Genomic DNA, 19,673 nt, shown 5'->3' with positions numbered 1-19,673 from the left:
TCTAACGTCTGAATTGACGTGTGTGTGTGTGTGTGCAGGTGGTGTGTGTGGTCCATAACTTCAAAGGGAAGTTGCTGCTGAATGATGAGTCGCCGGCGGAGCAGCGGTCCAACACGGCTATGCTGAACATGGCTCGAGTGGAGAGTCCTCTGGAGAAGTACATCGCCTCGCAGGTGGCTGACACACACACACACACACACACACACACACACAGCACACACACACACGCGCTCTCGCTCGCTCTCTCCCACACACACAGCTTCTAGCATCCTTTCCATGCTCTGATGGAGTGTTCTCCACCCATAATGATCCCTCAGCCTTCAGAAATCCCAGTCAGGAGCCCCTCATTGTAATCAGTGTGTTGGAGCAGGTGGAGATTGAGGAATCAGGTCGGGACTGAGAAAAACTCGTAGATAACCTCTACATTCACACCGTGTCAGTCAGTCATCTCCAGATGACAGCGGAAACTGGATCATGCTGATATCTGCTGGTTCTCTTTATTTCACACTGCCGTGCACGCTGCCGCTGCAGGAGACCGATGATGAAGACGACGAGTCCTTCATCCTGAAGCAGTGCCTGCAGCGCTTCCTGGACTGGCTGCAGGGCCTGCAGTGGGTCCGGCGCCTCCGAAACAAAAGGCAAACTGTGTGTGCAGTGCTCTGTACGGTGTGCTCTGTGGATTCTCTGGCCAAACCTTGTGATGGGCGAAAACACAAAACCGCCTCTTACACGGTTTCAGAAATAATTATATCACTGTTCGATATCGGCGAGTAGTGAAGGGTTCATGCTCGTACTCGTCCTGCGTCGGTGCATCTCTGTTTAATTTTGGCTGTATTTCGGTTTATTGCAGCTGCGTCTCGGCGGCAGGCCGCAGCGTCTCCTCCAAGTGATTTCAATAGATTTGTTCGACAGAAATCCTTCCCCAGCCCACAGAAGTCGTCCAAGTTTCCCAAAGCCGACCGAAAACCAGATCAGGCTCCCACAGAAAGCCGTTAAAATTTAAAGCCGACAGCAGTGAGCATGAATTAGTGAAGGAGAAAATCTGTTGGAGGATCGCTGCTCGTTTCACGCTTCAATTTTTAACCACTTTTGTGTTACTGGGTTGTTGTTTTTTTTTTGTCAGCTTTGTGTATTTTTTGGAAGATCCAGCATGTGAATATTAGAGATCAGAACTGCACTGTTTTTTATGAAAAGCAGAAAAAAGCTTTCTGACTAAAACAGACATTTTTAAACCCTCTCCTCCAAATAGAATTCATTTTATTAGAAGTTTTGCCCCAAATATGTATTTTTAAATTACGATGGAGGAAAATCTGCTGGTATTTGTGGACATTTTTGCTTCTTTTGTTGGTTGTTTCAGCAAGTTTAGCCTTTTTCCTCTCCGGATCATTTTCAATTGTTAGTTTTTTTACATCCATAAAATCTAATATGGAAAATGCTGCGAATGCTGCTGCTGTAACCAAAACTGAACGATGAAGACGACAAGCTTTTTCAGTCTTTCAGTCATTGGTTTACTACTGTAAAACAGGTGCTTTTCCACAGTTTTGCCATTTTATGTAATTGTTTTTTTTGCTTTTTTTTTTTTTAGCATCTCATAGCATTATTTGGGTTAAACAAACAGATAAAGCAATATACGAATCTTTTTGACACGTTAGACAGGAAGACGACTTCATATCAAACACAGCTGATGAAGACAATGTGTGAACGTCAACCTGCTGCCTCTCCATCTGCCGGGCCTCGGTTTCATCTCCGTCTCGGTCCCGGGTCATCACTCCGGTTTCAGCACCTTGATGTGTTTTTCTCCTCCGTGTGGTTTTTCTCCTGCTGAGTTCTCCTCCGCTGATAAGGCGTCGCTCACCGGTGAAATCTGGAGCACGGTTCAGCTTCCCGCCTGACAAAGAGCCGAAAATCTCACGCTCTCACCTCGGATACAACAGGCTGGCTGGAAAATTGCCTGCTCTAAAAATAGCGCCTGGCTAAAGATGCCTGGAAGCTAAATAAGCCGGAGTGAAGGGAGCGCAGGCAGGACGGAGCAGAGAGCAGAGCTGAGAGCACGTGTCGGTTCGAACACACGGACGCTGTGGTTTCATCACTGATGAGCCCAACCAGCTGACGGACGGACGGACGGACGGACGGACGGAAGTGTGTTTTTGGAAAATTAAAAAGCACAAGACGAGTCAGGCGGCGTCTGAAGGCTGATTTATGGCTCGATTCATTAACAGAACGGGGTAAACGCGCCTCATTTGAAACCGTAATGGCTCTCAGCGGCGGCGTTAAACAGATCAGTGCAGGAGATGAGATCAGCCAGGAAGGTTCTAGAACAGCAATCGGCTGGAACCGGAACGTCAACAGACTCCAAACACGATGTCAGATAAAAGAAACTGGACCCCGTCTATCGCGGCTGCTGTGTATTCTGACTCCATCTGACTGCTGCAGTGATTGCAGTTTTTCCTCCATTGGTTTGGCTCATTTCTTGAAACAGAAATTACGTGTTCAAAACTCTAGATAATTTCGTAAAACGTTCTTACAGTGCAGCTCAACACCGTAGTTCACTTGTAGAAGCTCATCTTTCTCCAAAAACTGTTCACTCATGTTTCAAAGCTTCATTTATTTCCCACGTAAACAGTCAGAGCCTCCAAAATGCAAAGATCCTTCCGAACAGCTTCGGCTTTTCTCGAAACAGACCAGATGTTCTCAATTCTCTTGGTTCTCTTGTCAAAACAACCTGGACGGTTCAGTTGAACCACACCGACAGTCAAAATGTTTAGATGTTTTGTCATTAAGGGCAGAGGATCATTGAAATATTCCTTGTCTACCTTTCAGTCTGTGCCCAGTTCTTCAGTCACAATAGTTACTGTGATAGTTTTTTTTTTTTAGGTTGTTTAACAGAATACATATTGTAGAAGAACATGAAGAAAAAAAGCATTTTACAGTAAGAAGAACCTTCAACTTTTGATTCACACATCGCTCTCATACTTCCAAGGAAACTGTCATCATTTTTATTCACACACAAAGTAACTTCCATCCATCAGATTTCAATAAACTGCAACAAAAGGAAACAAAAGCCCATGGTGCTGTACATGAAGCTGGAGTTTCACAGCTCACTACTTCACCCCTCACCCTCTTGTCAACAGATCCATGTCTGGTATTGAAGAGTGTTTTTGACTAATTTTGACAGTTGAACAGATGATTTTGCAGGTGGTGACTGATACAGTGACGATGTGGTGATACCGATGTGTTTTGGAGAGAACAACCATTAGACTGAGAATCAATCAATCAGTTTAGATCAACATGACATATTCACTTGGAAACTGAGCTGAATCTATCCTTGCTGCGATTCATCATTTGCGAAGACGTTCTGAGACAATGAGAAATTTACCAAGATATTTCCAGTGTGATAAAACGAATGAGAAACACCGTTCTGTCGTGAGCAATTGCCAAGCAGTTTGGAAGTTTGCCCATGTTGTTTTGAGAATGTAATTTCTATTTCAAGAAATGAGCCAAACCACCGGAGAAAAGCTGTAAAACGCTTCGTTCCTCATTTCCCCCCGGTCAGTCCGTCACACTCGGTTCAGTCCGGAGGACACACAGTTCAGTTAGCACCGACAGCGGCGTAGCCTCAAAATATCAAATCAGAGATTGAAGTATTTTCAAAAATAGTTTACGCTTAGTATCTTTTCAGAACTTCAGCATCGTTTTGCTAAATTCTTTGTTTTTGATGGTTTGATGTTACTTCGTCTTGAAGCTGCTGCCTGAGCTCAGGTCCAGGCGTTGTGTTTCGTTTTCTTCTCTCTCTCCTTCTCCTGTGTTTTCCTTCTTCACACCAGCAACAGGAAGATAAATCCAATATCTTCCTGATGCCAGAGGAAAAACTGTTCTGACACTAAAAGGCTCTCAGTCGTGATATTTTACTCCTTTGTTCCTGAACAGGAAAAAGAAAAAGTATAAAAATGGAATGAATGCATTTGGCATCATGGTCTTCAGTAACTACACATGTTGGATTGTTCTAATTCTTTTTGTTTTTTTGCTGTTCCTGCAGAATCACATCGCCTTCGCTGAGGTCACATGACGTGGAGTCGGCCGTGTGGCAAACCCACTGGACATCCACGCTCTTCACCGTCCAATCCAGCTAACCGGAGCGCAGTGCTGACCCCAGTGTGTGTGAGGGTGTGTGTGAGTGTGTGTGTGTGTGTGTGTGTGTGTGCACGCGTCGTTTGTCCTTCCATGTCGTCTTTATCGGTCCCCGTTTCATTTGCAGCTTCTTGTCTTCAAGAGTAAAAAGGTAGAGAGAGAAAAGCGACAGGGTGGGAGCGGCTGCCTCTGCTTCCTCCATCTATGCACTTCCTGTGAACCTTCTCCGGACTCTCCCGGATCGGCTCTGCTCCAGAGACCCAGCCAAGAGCCGGGAGCACCGTGCACGCTCTGCCCGGGTCACATAGCCCTCTGTTGTTGGTGTGTGTGTGTGTGTGTAAAGCAACATGACCGGAGCCTGTCCTGTGAGGGTTTATGAACCTTCCTCTGCTCGTTTATCGCTTCATAACCTTCTTTTGAGTCAGTCAGAGGAGGGAGGACGGCCCTGAGCCGACGGCCCATGTTTATCAAACCCTTCAGGAAATACTGACATGAAGCCTAAATTCAAAGCTCGAGGAGTCTTGAAGCCAAATGTGTGGAGCTCTGGAAGTCCCTGAGTCGCTTTAAACAGGTTTTCTTCACACCGCTTTTCCACCAGTGGTCATTCAGAGCCAGAGACTGAGCACCAGTTCTGTATCTGCATCTTCTAATCACCGACTTAAAGCTCTGAAACCCTGTGTGTTTGACTCTTTATGGGGCCAGAGCGAAGCGCCCATACATCTGGGGCTGGGGGGGGGCGGGGTTACCGTGACCAGCGAGACCGGTGGAGAAACAGAACTGCCGTTTTTAAAGCAGCAGCAAATCGTTTTGAGACGTCTTCAGCCACTAACAGTTGACTTTTCTGGCTCTGGGTCTGCGCTTCTCCTGACATCCTGTCAGTTTGAACGGTTCTCAGGCAGACTGTCACAAACTGAACTCAGCTGTGGCTCAGAGTTCACTCTGACTTGATTGATTGGTTTTGTTAGAACAGCACAGCGTCCACGGCCGAGCGGAGTGGAGATTTGGCGTGCTCGGTTCCTGAAACTGAACGTTTGAACAAAATAAAACAAGGAGCCTCAATGTCGCCACAAAACAACACGACCTCTGAGTCTTCAGAGCAACGTCCTGCTGTCACCGTAGTGGTTATTGTAGATTTAAATCATGGCACCGAGCTGGTGTGTTGATTAAAAGCAGCGCCCTCTGCTGGATGGGATGCTAAAGACTCTTCAGCTCTTCTGTAGAGACTTTCAGAAGCTTTTACTAAATTCTACCTAAATAAACGGTTTATCATTTTTAACTTCCACCATAGAGTCATTTTAAAAAGTGACTCATGTCTTGGCTGAAAGGGCCTTTAAAAAATGATTTGAACTTAAAATAGCTTAAAAATGGGAGAAAAAAACCCACGTAAAACTGTGAAGGCAGTAACGTTTCCATGTTTTTAGAGAATAGATGAGTCTTCAGCGCGTCGGTTCATCAGGCCGGAAAACCAGAGCTAACAGGAGCTAACAGAGACGTCACCAGTCGAGTGTTGAGCTGTGTGACGTTTCAGACGATCGACGAGGCGACGCTGAAGTCGTATTTCCTTCGCTCTGTGAGCAGTTTTGTGCTCAGCCAGGAAGATGGTGTTCTCCAGATGAGTCAGCAGAACGTCATCCGGCGTCCCTCGCCACGTCTCCTCTAAATCTACGGCCACTGAAGGAAATTCTGGAGGCTTTGATAAACATGGGCTGAAGTCAGAGTAGCTAACGAGCCACTCGTGTGTTTCTGCGGGATTTGGATTTCTGTGTGTGTGTGTGTGTGTGTGTGTGTGTGTGTGTGTGTGTGTGTGTGTGTGTTCGCCTGTGTTTGTGTGCATGCAGAATGCAATCGCTGCATCCTCCAACCAAAAAAAAAACAAAACAAAACAAAACAAAAAAATCACTGAATATATTGTAAGAGAAGATTTTAGGGTTTCTCAATCAGACAATCACCGCCTCGCTCTCCCTTCCTCGTCTTCTCTGTTCGCGCTCGTCTTCAGAATCTTTCCGTGTAAAAGCTAAAAATGCAAAGGTCAGTCTGACTCACAGGCCAAACGTGAGATTACACGCACTCAGTCGTCCGACGGGTTTAGTCCGTCTCGTCTTATCTCACTTCTCATTCTTTCTGTCAGGTCAAATCAGGTCAGAGCGATGAGAGGAAGGTTTCCTGCCCTCCTCCCTCGGACGGAGTATTTATTCATGGCCTGTGTCCTCGGTATCAAAGAGACACAGAGGCATGCTGGGCCGCCTGCAGACTCCAGGGAAGACGCCTTTCTGTAGTCCCGTCTCGCAGCCAATCAGGACACGGCCGCCTTTGATCCGGCGGAGCTCCCTCTTCTTCTCTTGTTTTTTTGTCTCGACTGTAACGTTCAACATGAAAGGATCTCGTTTGCTCACTTTTTTTTATTTTTTTTCTTCCAGCGCAGCTTCTTTTCCTGCATGACTTCAGCTGTTTTTTGTGGAAGATCCAGACCTCGTGCATTTTCAGAGACGATTTAAACTTTTCCATGCATCAGATCGTTAAATGTTTCATTTTTTTTTAGTCTCTTTTTGAACAGGAATCACAAAGCTGGTGTTGAAGTGTCAAGATTCCAGACTATGTATGCAAGCTGTGTTATTCTGTGGAGATCATCCCTCGAGCCCTCCGGATTTCAAACTGTTCATTTTTAGTCATTCGCCGAGCAAAATGTGGTCAAAACTCACGTTCCCGATTAAGATCTGCAACAATTTAAATTCTTCCGCTTCATATTTACAATTCCATTCTGAATGGAATCAGATTTCTTGAGTTAAATGTTATTTTTTTAATCTTTCCTCTAAAAACCTCTTCGACTGAAGGTCCTCCTCTCTGCATGTAAATAATATGAACTCTGTATTTAACTGTTGCCAAAATGATTATTTTGTCACCAACAATCTAAGAAGAGTAAAATCCCACTCCTGTTTGAGCCAGGGTTAGGGTTTAGGGTTCGGGCACACAGCAGAGTCATTTTCTGAAGGACAGTTATTTCTCATAAAAAATGGCTCAAGTAAAATAGGCGAAAGAAGCTAAAACTCCAAGAAATTGGAAAAAATCCTAAAGATAAGAATTTTCTAATTAAAGGTTATAGTAGCTTAAAAATGAAAAAAAAAAACAAAAAACAACTGTTTAAAAAAAAAAGAACCTGAAAGGCAGCTAAAATGTCAAAATTGTCTGAAAAACATGCTGTAAAAAAGAGTCAGCTGGAAATGTAACATTCTGAAATGTAAATGAAACTTGATTAAGGTCTAAAACTATATTAGAAACTAGAGGCTGTGTTTGTGTCATTTTAAAGGTTAAACGGGTTAAATATGGAAAGTCTCAAGGGTCATAAAGTTCTCAAACCCCTGGAATAGAGATTAGGGTTCGGGTCGTCCTGCAGTGTAACGAATTGGCCCAGTGTTTTAAGAAATATGCAGATTAGTAATTCTCACAGGTGAACAGAGGATGGAGGTGTATTTTAGCTGAAAGGAGGCCGATTCCTTTCTTCAAAGTGCCATCCGTCCCTCGTCCGAGACCACTTTACTTCTTCTTCTTTGTAGCAATAACGCGTTGAGCTCCTTCGGGGAGCGAGCACACACCACGGCATTATCGTTTGGCCCCTTTCAAATCTCTATTTTTGTACAAACGATATTGTAAAAAAAAAACAAAAAAAAAAAATTGAGGCACTTGTGGAGACGGACGGCGGCGCTTTGAATCCGCTGGAACTCATCGAGCTCTAGAAAAAAGAAAAAAAAAAACACATTCAGGACTCCAAAGAGACACACGGCTCGTACATTCAAAGGAGAAGAGATGTGTATAAATGTAGATGTGAGAATATGAATATATATCGATATATAAACACGTGGATATCCCTCTGGTCACGCTCCGTGTCCGTCCGTCTGTTTGCCGACGACTGTGTAGCGCGTGAGTGTTTCTGTTCCGTGTTCACGATCACAGTTTCATCCTCGTCCTCCGTTCAGTGCGCAGTGGCGTCCGCGTCCCTTCAGTTTCAACGCTTCCCTCGCCTCGTGATCGTCACTTCTCCTTCTTTCTGGTGGATCACTCTGTGTGGATGTTGTTACTTATCTTATGAAACACTTTTGTGTTATTTTTTACTGTTATTCATATTTCTTTAATCAAAAATCTGTTATTTTCAACTTGAGTTGAAATTGTGACCTTTTACACTGTAGGAAATGGGAACTTTACAGGCTTTGAATAAAAAAAAAATATTTAATGAATGAAACTGCTTCACTGGTTTGTGTTAACTGTGAACAAGAGTGACTCTTCGATCGCTTTTCAATGGAAAACCCGTTTCCTTCTGGGGTTAGAATTAAGGGTAATCCTATTCCTGACTTTAATTCTAACACTAATCCTAATATTAACATTCAACTTTTAAAAATGACAGTATTTAATTTCTAGGACATCTTAATGCAGGGTTGTCAGTACTTCAAAGTGTAAAGTAACAGCGTAATATTCCAGAAATGATTCTTTTTTTATCATAAATAAAACAAATTTGACATAATTTCACAGAACCTGAGAAGTTGCAATTATTGAAATATGAGTAAAAACCAACCGTTGTGTGCAACGTATTGAAAAGTAAAAGAAAAAGTTTTTTTATTTTGAGGTTTGAGATAATTTTTTCCAGGAAATGTGGAAAAGATTTCTCTTCACGGTAATGTAAAATTCACTGCAAGTTAATGTGATCTGGTGCTGAGTTTCATCCATGTACAGAAAAAACCCGAAGATGAACTCAATAGAGCAAACTCCAGCTTTTCCAAACTTGCTCCAGATTTTCATCTTTAAACTATTAAAATTGAGTAAATAAGTCTCAAGCAGGACTTGTTTATCTTTAACCCTCGAGTTGAGCCTTGGTCCACCTTCAGCGGGCTTCAGATGGATTAAACGTCCGAACTGCTTCAGTCGTCCGTCAGTTCGAAGCTTCGACGGCGGCGTTTGAATCCAGGAATTTTAACAAAGATAAAAATTCTCCAAAATAGCTTTGATCTTGGAGTGTGTTGATTGAACATCTCGGGATGTTAATATTGAAAGTTTTCCCAAAGGTTTTGCAGAATAATCTACAAACCCTTCAACAAACGACACCTGAAGGTGGACGTCATAAAGTCCAAACGGTAAATCCGATTCTTCTGGATGAGGAACGAGACAGCAGCACGTTTTCCCTCCGCTGATAATTCTCAGTTCTTGCAGGAACGTTTCAGTTTCTTTTTTTTTTTTTTTTTAAAGTGGCCTTGAGCTCACATGATGATCCAGTATTTATGGGAGCAGACGTGATTTATCCTGCACTTAGTCTGAGAACTGGAAGGTCGCGAACATTACAGCTGCTCGCCGCTCTCACCCCGCAGGAGCTGAAAGTCCATCAATCTGTTTCAGTGGCGTGAAAATGAAAGAGCACAGAAACGTTTCAACTCCTCAACAGCCTCTGAACGCTGTCCGAATGTTTCTGAACCACGACCGGGTCTCTGCTCGACGTTCCTCTCATAACTCCTTTCAGATTAGCGTTAGCATTAGCATCATCAGAGGTCGTCTCTAAAAGCAGAGCAGCTCGGTTAATATTTCACTAAACTCACATTACTAATTTCATATTAAACATCAAACTGAACAAAAGAACCTTGGCTATGAAATTATTCAATCCATATTTACATGGTTCAAACAATCCTGCACCAAGAACCAACATCCAGATTACAGAGCATCTTCCTCCACTAACCTCCAGATTCAAGCCAAAACCCAAAAAGGAAAATATACAGATGTTTCTCGGTTTACCTGAGAAAAACAAAGAAAAGGAAACAAAAAGACAGTTTTCTCTAACCTAAACTTTTTTTAATCAGCAAAACAGGAGAAAAGTGGGCAAATAAAATCAGACTTTCTCCTCCAAACTGCTTCCAATCATCAAAAGGAAACAAAACCACTCTGAGCTGAATGTTCTTGTTTTTCTAATCAACGCATTTAACTACCTTTGCTCTACCTATCCCTCTCTGCAGGCAATCACACACACACACACACACACACACACACACACACACCCAGGATGAGAGAGGGTAAATTATGAGACTGCAGATTCATATCTATTTCGACCTGGTTCATAACATGACGCTCCTGTTAAAAGTTTTTTTCTTTGGACAATAAATCAATGGTTGGACATTATTGATGATTTTGATTTCACAGGTTCTTCACGTTCAGCTCTGATCTCATTTCAAAGTTCCAGCGCTCTGTGATAATCTGACCGCTAATCTGCAGCACCGTGTTAATAAAAGATAAAAGTTTAATGGACGTCTTCCCCCTGCAGGAGGAGGTGCAGTCTAGACAGAATGATGTGATTTTTCTGTAATGGGTGGAGAGTTTGAGTGCAGGATGTGGAGTTATGAGTCAGCCGCTGCTCCTGAAGATGAACTCACATTAGAAACTGACCTTTTCTGCCCAGACAATGAAATGAAGCTGCCGAACAGGACTGAGTGCAGACAGCGGAGGCTTCGTCCCGATCCACCCTCACACACACACACTTTTCAACACGTTGCGGAGTCCGGGGTGTGTTGGAACGCTCATGGGATCTGCTTTGGGACGTTATGAGCAGTAAATGAACAAGAATCAAACATCCACAACACACAACCTCTATAGGTTTTTGTTTTTCCACAGTAAAGGACAGAAAAATGAAACTAAGGAACCTAAATAATGAAGTTAATAACAGAAAATGGAAAGAAATTAAGTAAATAACAGAAAAAAAATGGAAGAAAAGAACAGAAATTGTTCAGCAAAGTGGTATGAAAGCAGGGGCAGAAATATGAAAAAAAAAAAAGACTGAAGAGAAAAGAACACATGTTTCTGCTGTTTTTGATATATTTCTGTCCTTTACTTTCAAATGTCTGTTTCTGCCAAATTTTTGTCCTTTATATTCAAAAATCTGTCCATTACTTTCATATTTGAAATACATTTCTTCTAATTTCTGTCCTTTGAGTTCAGTTCTTTAATTTCCCAGAAAAGAGCAGAAATATGAAGTAAAGGACAGAAATATGAAAGTGAAGGACAGAAACAACAATTGAGAATTTTTTTTTTTTACATTTTGGACTTTACTTTAGAGGTAAGGCTATAAGACCATCGGTAAGTGAAAACTGACAATAAAAATTTATAATTTCTACTTTATGAAGGAGGTAACACCGAAGTAAGACCATCGATGAGTGAAAAATTAAAAAAAAAATTGTTTTGATCATTTCAACTTCATTAAGGAGGTAAGGCTACAGTCAGACCAAAAACGAGTGAACAATGAAAAAAATCTTCTCATAAATTTCACTTTATTCAGGAGGTTAGGCTATAGTAAGACCAGCGGTGAGTGAAAAAAAATTTCCACCTCCACTACAATTTGACCTCTATGTCAAAGTGTGGCGAGGCATGATGAACTTGATCACGGATTCATTTTTTCATGTAGGAATGTCTGGTTTTGGGGAATTCTGCCTCGCCAGAGGCAGACACAAAGAATTAGCACTCGCATCAAGTGTTGTGACGGGATATGAAGACATCAGTGTGCAGAGCGACAGGTTTTCGGATAGTTTGGGGGATTTTGTCACTGAAGCAACAAACAAGTCGATCAGTTTCTGGAAACACTTTAAGAAAACATGAATGTAAAATGGTCTTTATATATTTTCAAGGTCTGCTTGAGGATTCATTATCAAGGCCACCTTATTGAAACCTGCTTTAGATTAGTTTGAGGAAGAATCCTCAAAGTCTTCTCTCTGTGAGGTAAAAGTACGAACCGTCACACGCCACACTCTGCTTTGATCACTTTAACTCCTCTGATAAGAATTCCCAACCAATCTGTCGAAGGCATCTAGGGATGTGTGTGTGTGTGTGTGTGTGTGTGTGTGTGTGTGGATGGGTGTGCAGTTTTATGAATGAGATGCTTTCCAAGAGAAACGTTTTGTCATTTTGCTGCCAAAATGACAGTGAAAGCTTGATTAATTGATTGATTGAAGATGCAACACACCACCATGAATCATCCATCCTGGCGGATTGGAATCGTTGACAAGATAATGGCAGTCGAAGTGAATCCGGAGGCCAGTGGAGCTGCACAGCCCCGGGAGAAGTTTCGGCTGAAGGCTGAATCAGTCAGTGCCGCGACAGTCATCCGTCTCCCGGTCGGTCCAGGGAGGAGGAGAAACCGTCGCCGTCGCTTCCGGAGGAGATGAGCTGGAAGCTGGAGGGTCGGAGCCTCAGTGTGAAAAACGGCTGCTCTGAAAAGAACGCTGAAGTCTCTGTAGTGTGAATGTCAAACTGTCACGATGAGGATGCACGCACGGTTTGCCTCTTCTGATCAAACAACGTCAACCGCGGACTGATTCCAGTATTTAGCTTTCAAGGCAGCGATTGCACAGCGTTGCTACCAACAACATTGTTTATTTCACTCGGGGTTTGCTTCATGCCTCTCATCTAACTCCGACATCAAACACCACTGAGGCCTCTTTAGTCTCCGAACTGCATCTTTTCTTGACTTTACTCGACTGTTTCCAAGAGTAGTCCGACTCCACTATTCTTTAAAGACGTCAAAGGAAACACAGATTAAATATAGAACACACAGCGAGCAGCACAGACAGAAAACTCTGGACTCAGTGGATCAACAGCAGCAGGATTACTGAAAGAACTCGGCTCACACACTGACCAGGGTGGAGGGAAACAAAAGGAAGCCAATTTGAAACAACATAGTTAACACAGAAGAGACAAAGACAAACTTGAACTCTGACAAATCGTCAATCAAGCGTCCGGATCTGAGCTGTCTGTGCTTAAAAATGACAGCTCTCCCAAAGGGATGGATATAAAACCGCCTGACAGCTGTGGACAGCGGAGCCAGGTCTTTCCTCTGTTCTGGTCATCAGGAGATCCTGATGAGTCCTCTCTGAACATGGTTTCATTGGTTTTTCTTTCAAACTTGTACCTTCTTGAATACAGTCAGCGTGAACGGCGCCCAAAGCAGAAACAAAGTGGCTGTTCGACGCATCGCAGTCAGCTGAGACCTCCGGGCAGGAGAACACTGCGTCCACGACCGTCACATGTGTGTGAAAGGTGAAGAAAGCGCGAGAGAAAGAGCACTGAAGAGGGTGTTGCAGTTGAGTGCTGACAAAGTCTTTTTTCCTCGGGCGCTTTGTGGCAGATCCGTCAAACTGGCAGAGAGCTGTGTTTCCGGAGTTGATCCTGGGAGCGCTGCTGAGTGCCATCAGGCCCGCTCTCCAACCGCATCCTCCACTGTAAGCACACCGATATCTGCTCTGGGAGTGTCTGGCGGAGGCTGGATGCTGGCGGAGACAGCGGGCCGGAGTAAAGCCTCTGAAGCGGAGGAGCCTGCTCGGGAATATTCCTGCTTCCTCGGACGACACGTGAAGCCGGAGGAGGCCGACGGAGGTCTGGCGAGCCGTGTCCTGGAGACGGGACGACCGGAAGAGACCTGCAGCTTCTCACAATCCCATAATCCCTCATTTGAAACGTCCACTTTTGGATGAGAGATCTCATCTCAGCCATGTGGAATTAACGGTCTCGGTGTGCGAGGACGAGCGGCGGCAGGAGGGGGGAGGAAAGCTCCGCCACGGCGCGAAACGAAGGACTTTAATCTGGTCCTGCTACTCTATCTGTAGGCGTGATGGCTGCTTCATATGCAACGGCACACAAGATGAAGTGGCTCATTTGCCCAGAGAAAATGCTGCCATTATGAAGTTAATGATTCAGAGGCCTGACCGTGACGCTCATAAGCAGGTTACCCGGCGGGGCCGCCCCCGTGGGGGCCGTCGGTGGGAGCAGGTGCTGCCGAGGAGCCGCACATATATCATCAGTTTGATCTTTTCATTATCTCACAGTAATTAGCACTGCTAGTGTTTATGAGCCTCTTTTCTTTTCTTTCCTTTTTTCTGTTGGTTTGTTTAAAACAGGAACAAAACAGAAGCTTGTTCTCTATAAAACCACCTACTGATTGTGAAGAACTCATCTTAATTCCAGAGTCATCAGTAGTCATGCTAACTAGCGAAGATTTACTATACATAATCAATGATTTGATTTTGTTTTAGCCAAAATAATGTGCAGAAAAATTGTGACTGAAATGTTTTCTTTATTTCTGCTGATTCCAGTGCTGTAATTCCTCTTTTTCGTTTCTCGTCTGGAGGTGGGAACCATTACAGCACAAAATGATTCTTTCACATGCAGCTGTTTTTCTTTATTTCTTATCTGCGAGTGGAGAAAAATATCAAGCAGATGTGATGGAAATAAGGTCAGTTTAACTGTATGAGTTCCTGGTTGTTCCACAGATAAGATCACAGTACGCTGACTGGCTTTAAAGGTGATTTAAAGTGAAATCATTAAGGTTCACCACTTTTCTTTGACACATTGATTTTAAATACAATAATTTGCAGCCGAAACTGTCTCTCTGTGTGATGAACTGATGATCCATCCAGATGAAACGAAGCAGCGGAAGAAGCTTTACAGACATTGTTATGAATAAGCGGTGAGAGTGGAACAGCTCGGCTGCGCCCGGGGTGAAATCGAAGGTCGGTGAACTCGATGAGCCGCCATCTCGTTCGTTCACCAACTGCAAACACGCTCTCCGTCAGAATGAATCAGGAGACCCTCTCCGGTCTCCGGTCCCGTGCACGCTGACGGTCGAGCCTCCTCTTTCTATTACCGACGTCACACGAGCGCCGACTCGTTCGCAGCGAGCCTCCGGGCTAACGGAGACGCCGACGCTCAGTCGGCGTGACATAATAGGAGTTAATGACCGCGGCTCGCTGCGACGCTTCCATCGGCCCGCCCTGACCTTGTTCAGACTGAATGCTGTTCCCGGGTCAGCCTGGACCGACATGTGACCCCCGGCGGCTCGGAGGAAATCCCTCCTCTTTTCATCTGCATCTCGCCGATTAATCACAGACCTTCAGATGGAACGAGTGTGTGCGAGTGTGTGCGGATTGGAGATGGATGCGTCCATTTAAAGCTCATCCAGATCGATCCGCAGCCGCGGGAGAACCTCGCTGACGGGTCGGATCAGCGGGCGGAGGAAGAAAAGGCTCCGTCAGTCCTCCTCGTGATGATGTTAGACGACTGATGACCCCGTCAGGCTCGTCACACTGAAACAGGGTCACATTTACAGGCTCCGTGGCTCCGATGAAGAAGACACAACAGCTTGAATATGTAAATGAAAACGAGGGAGAATTTCAACACTCATCACGCTTCGGAGAAAATTACATTTCATCAACGTCCTGATTTGAAGTTCTTGTCCGCGCTGTCAAATATTGCGTGTGCTCTTGGATTCAGCTAATTTGCCTGTGATTGCTGGTTTGTGTGTATCATTAATGTGTTGATGATGCATGGAACATGAGCCGAGCAGCCGTCACAAGCATCAACAGTCAGGGCGATTAGACGCCGCCGCGCATCAACAACAAGGGACACATCTCCAGGAGACGTGACGGAGCCCGGGCCTGTAACGGTCTCTGGAGGTCCAGAGAGAGGAAAACCAGTTTCAGAGTGATGCTTGCAGAGACACTGGGGGTCAGATCTGGTGAGTCAACCTCAGATGGACCCAGAAGGGCTTATTCAACAAAAGTGTAGAGGCTTGTTGTCCAAATAGGTGCAAAACCGGATTGAACCCAAACAAATCGGTTGACAAAAAAGAAAAAAAAAACTGGTGCTGTCAAAAAAAAATTAACTACTGTAATTAATCGTCACTCTGACCACAATTAATGGCGATTAATCACATCATTTGTGAACTTACATATAATCAGTACACAAAATCACCCATTTTATGCACAAAAGTTGCCGTTTCTGAAACTTGAAACTGTCAGAAAACACTCATGAATGTGGAATTTGAACCATCCAACATTTTAAAGCAGAGACGCTCAAGGGACGGCCAGTCTCATTTTCTCTTTGGGTGTTGAACGGTCCAAAACATTGATGCCAGTCGATATTTGTAACTTTTTTAAGCTTCAAATGAAGAATCTAATTGTCATAATTCACCCAAAAAACGATGACGTGTCAACGACAGTAAAATGCTTTCTATCTCCTATTTATTTTCTTTGAGCCAGTTGCTAACCCGAACCCAAATTCTGATATTAATCATAATAAAAAAATAAAAAACTTTAACAGCCCTCCATTAATTAATCACGATTAACGCAATTAAAACTGACAGCACTACAAATAACACAAGAAGCTGAGGGATGGCAGAGTGCAAGAAATCGAAACGACCCGGCGTCGCTCAAGCAGGAGAGCGGAGTCTGAATAGAGAACAAACAGGTGCAGCGCATGAGGGTAATGAAAGACTATAACATGACTGACACGGAGATAATACTCAACGAGGAGGGAGACACACACAAACGGTGGGAGAAAAGTACAGGTGAAATTTGAAATTTATGGTCACTGAAGGAAACTGGACAACAAGGAAACTCCACCGGACACCAACCCAGGACCTTCTGGCTCCTGGCAGTACAAACCACTGCACTCCAGCTTGATACTATCAGATTGTAAATATGTGTATTTTCCTGAATCCTTGACTTTACCTTTGTTCTTTGGAAGCATCGGAGTGAAATAAGTGAGGTTTGTTGCAGTTAAAGCAAACAGGACGTTGGAATTTGGCCGCTTTTGTTCGTCTGCTTAAACTGTCAAACCACATTTACATCCATCTGCTGTTGAGCCAGGCAGAGGAAAATCATTGATTTCCAAATGCCCCCCCGAGCCTGGGCTGTGTCGAACAAAGCTGCATCCGCTGAAGATCACCAGCAGCAGAGAATGGCTCAGGATTTCTAAAGACTTCTGCCAGCTGCGTTAAGCATCTTCAAATAATGCCACGGAGTGTATTGTCAACACTTGCCGGCGTCCTGTGAGAAGAGCAGGCTTCTGATAAGAATACTTGATTCTCTGTGTGCTCCGGCGCACTTCCCGCAGTCTTCATCTGACAGGAGCGCCGCGACACTCGCCTCATTAAAAGTGCTCCCGCAGGGCTGATTGTCAGTCATCACCACCTGTTACATTCAGCCCAGCCCCCTGCAGATGCCGCTTTCACTGTAATTGACAGAGCGCGGGATATAGCCTATGGTAATGGGAATGCACGCTTCTATTGCCAGCCCCACCGCCCCCCCCTCCTCCGGCTCCACCCTACAGCTACAGCTCCTCTCTGGCTCGGGCCTCATTCTGAGCAGGAAAGCTCAGCCGGAGCGGGAACGTCTCGGGAGGTAGATTACTGACACGGCACGGAGCAATCAACCTCCCATTCAGCAGGGCGGCGTTTCATTCATGCACGCTGTGGCGTGTGGTTCGCCGCCGCGGCTTGGCTGATGGAGAAGAAGAACACCGCTGAAGTCCGCCCGATGGAGAAACGACCCGCGAGCGCAGACTGTAAAATACGACCGTGTGGGACTTCTGACTGTCAGATGCAAATGAACCTGATGAAAGAATTATGACACACAACGAAACACAGGGACACGTTTTAACAGCCTTTCAATGCTCTGTAATTGTTGGGCTAATTTTTTTTTTGCATGATGCACATAATATATAAACTGATCTTTCTTCACATTTCAGAAAATCTTATCAGCTGCTTGTTGTCCCGAATCCTCAACCTGAGGAGCTTCTGAAGGGTTTTCAGCAGAAGCACAAATCGGTGCCATCGGGATCAAGATAAAAAATGATTTTCCCTGAAATGTTTAATTGTCAAGTAATGTGTAGAAGATTGTAGAAGGTCTGATTTCAAACGCCGCTCCAGTGATATACCGTCATCGCATCTCATCTCATGCACATTAATGGCCACATCTGGAGGAGCGCTGGTTTCAGTCTTGCCTTTGAGTGTTAAAGACTGAGGTCTGAGTGTCATTTTCAGGAGAAGGCAGCTAAATCGATACTGTTCATCACACCCAGCTCATGAATATTCTCTGAACTGGTGGAAAACAAACATATTTAATCACTGGTTGGATGTTTTGCGGGTACAACCTGAGCCAGACTCTTCTCCGAGCAGATCTGACCAGCCGATCAGGAGTTTGGACCAGTTTCTGCTGTGAAAAAGCTCGTGCCACACAATCTTTGTTTGGAAATCTAAACAGAAAGCCATGTCGTCATGATCTTGAAAGATGTGTTAATAAAGTTTAAAATGTCAGTGACATGTTATTCTGGTGCAAACACAGCGGGAAAGTCTGGAAGCTGTTTTTTCTTCTCAATTGCTTGTGTTTCCACTTTCTATTACTTATGATGTGACGACTGATAAAAATAACCCAGCAGCGGCGGTGTTCCTCTCCCGGTTACGATGTGATGCTCGGAAAAGTCTCGGCGTTGCTGCTGTTTCTGCAGAGAAACGAAACGCCGGGGAGTCTTCGGGGCCTCTGAAGTGCTTTCTCACAGAATAAGATGTGAGAAAGTGGGAGCATCAGCAAAGCAAATTACAAGTGCTGCATCAAGCCCAATGCATTAAACATCAGTCTGATTCCCCGCCGCACAGAAACAACCGACCAACACGGAGTTTCACTTCAAACGGAGAACCACACAATCCGAACCAGAGACCTCCAAACCAGAAAACAGCATCGCTCTTTTGGCTGAAACAGACTGAGATGGAACAGCAACAATTTCAAGTGAAAACGGACAACTTTTGTTGGATTTTAAGGGTCTGTTCACGCAGCAACTATGCTCAAAGTCACTGAGAACTACACAGTAACACAGACTGATGAAACACAGATGTGAACACCTTCAACATGTTCAAACATTTAAACGGACTCCAGATGGCATCCGATTTAAAAAAAACATGCAGAGCTTCAATGTGTGTTTCATTGTTGGAGGCAAAATTGGCAGAAAACAGAGGAACCATATTGTCTGAGATCGTATCCTGAATCACACTGGCAGCAAAGAGGAAGACCGACGTGTGTAGATGTGTGTGTGTGTGCGCGCACGCACCTCTATCCTGGCTTCAGTTCTGGGTGCTAATAGAAGACTAACTGTTCTGCAGACCAACACACACACACTCACACACACACACACACACACACACACACACACACACACACACACACACACACACACACACACTTCAGTATGAATCCTCTGAGCACTGGAGAGACGGCCCATTAGTCCATATGCTCAGTGCAGTGTGTGTGTGTGTGTGAGATCAGAGGAGAAAAAAGTCCCAGTCGTGTTGTTTGTGAGAGGAGATGGATTTTAAATGAGCAGAAATAGAACTGGACTGAGGGCAGGATGCGCTGCAGTCTCCAACATGGAAGAAAATAAGGATTTTCTCTGAAAATAGAAGTTAATGGGTTTTAAATACTCAGTTTTTTACCTGTGTGTCCAATAACTGTTTGTAATAACCTTTATTAATTTGGGATTTATAATAATCATCCATCTCCTCACACAGACCGTGCAGCTTACTCTGTGTTTGTTGGATACAGTTGATCTGCATTCAGGTCACTGCTATAAAGCCCGGGATGCTGTAGGACTGTCCCGGCTGACACGCCTCTGCAGTATAACTCAGGAGCGGTGCACGGTCTTCGGATTAGCAGACTGGAGTAGAGCTCCCAATTATCACAAGAAAAGACCGGAGGACGTTT

The 19,673-nt window shown here is 44.4% G+C and overlaps 1 protein-coding gene across 1 annotated transcript in view; it reads left to right on the top strand.

Moving 5' to 3' along the window:
• Positions 1-4,340, top strand: part of LOC115393971 (phospholipid phosphatase-related protein type 5-like) — a 28,240-nt gene extending 23,900 nt beyond the window's left edge. Inside the window, exons 3-4 of the mRNA XM_030099093.1 lie at positions 39-173; positions 4,037-4,340. Of these exons, the coding sequence (XP_029954953.1) occupies positions 39-173; positions 4,037-4,066 (165 nt within the window). The 3' untranslated portion in view covers positions 4,067-4,340. The remainder of the gene's footprint in view (positions 1-38; positions 174-4,036) is intronic.
• Positions 4,341-19,673: the final 15,333 nt, after the last annotated feature.

Source organism: Salarias fasciatus, chromosome 9, assembly GCF_902148845.1.
Source record: "Salarias fasciatus chromosome 9, fSalaFa1.1, whole genome shotgun sequence".
In the NCBI taxonomy this organism is placed as follows: Eukaryota; Metazoa; Chordata; class Actinopteri; order Blenniiformes; family Blenniidae; genus Salarias; species Salarias fasciatus.
This window is presented reverse-complemented; position numbering and strand designations above follow the sequence as displayed.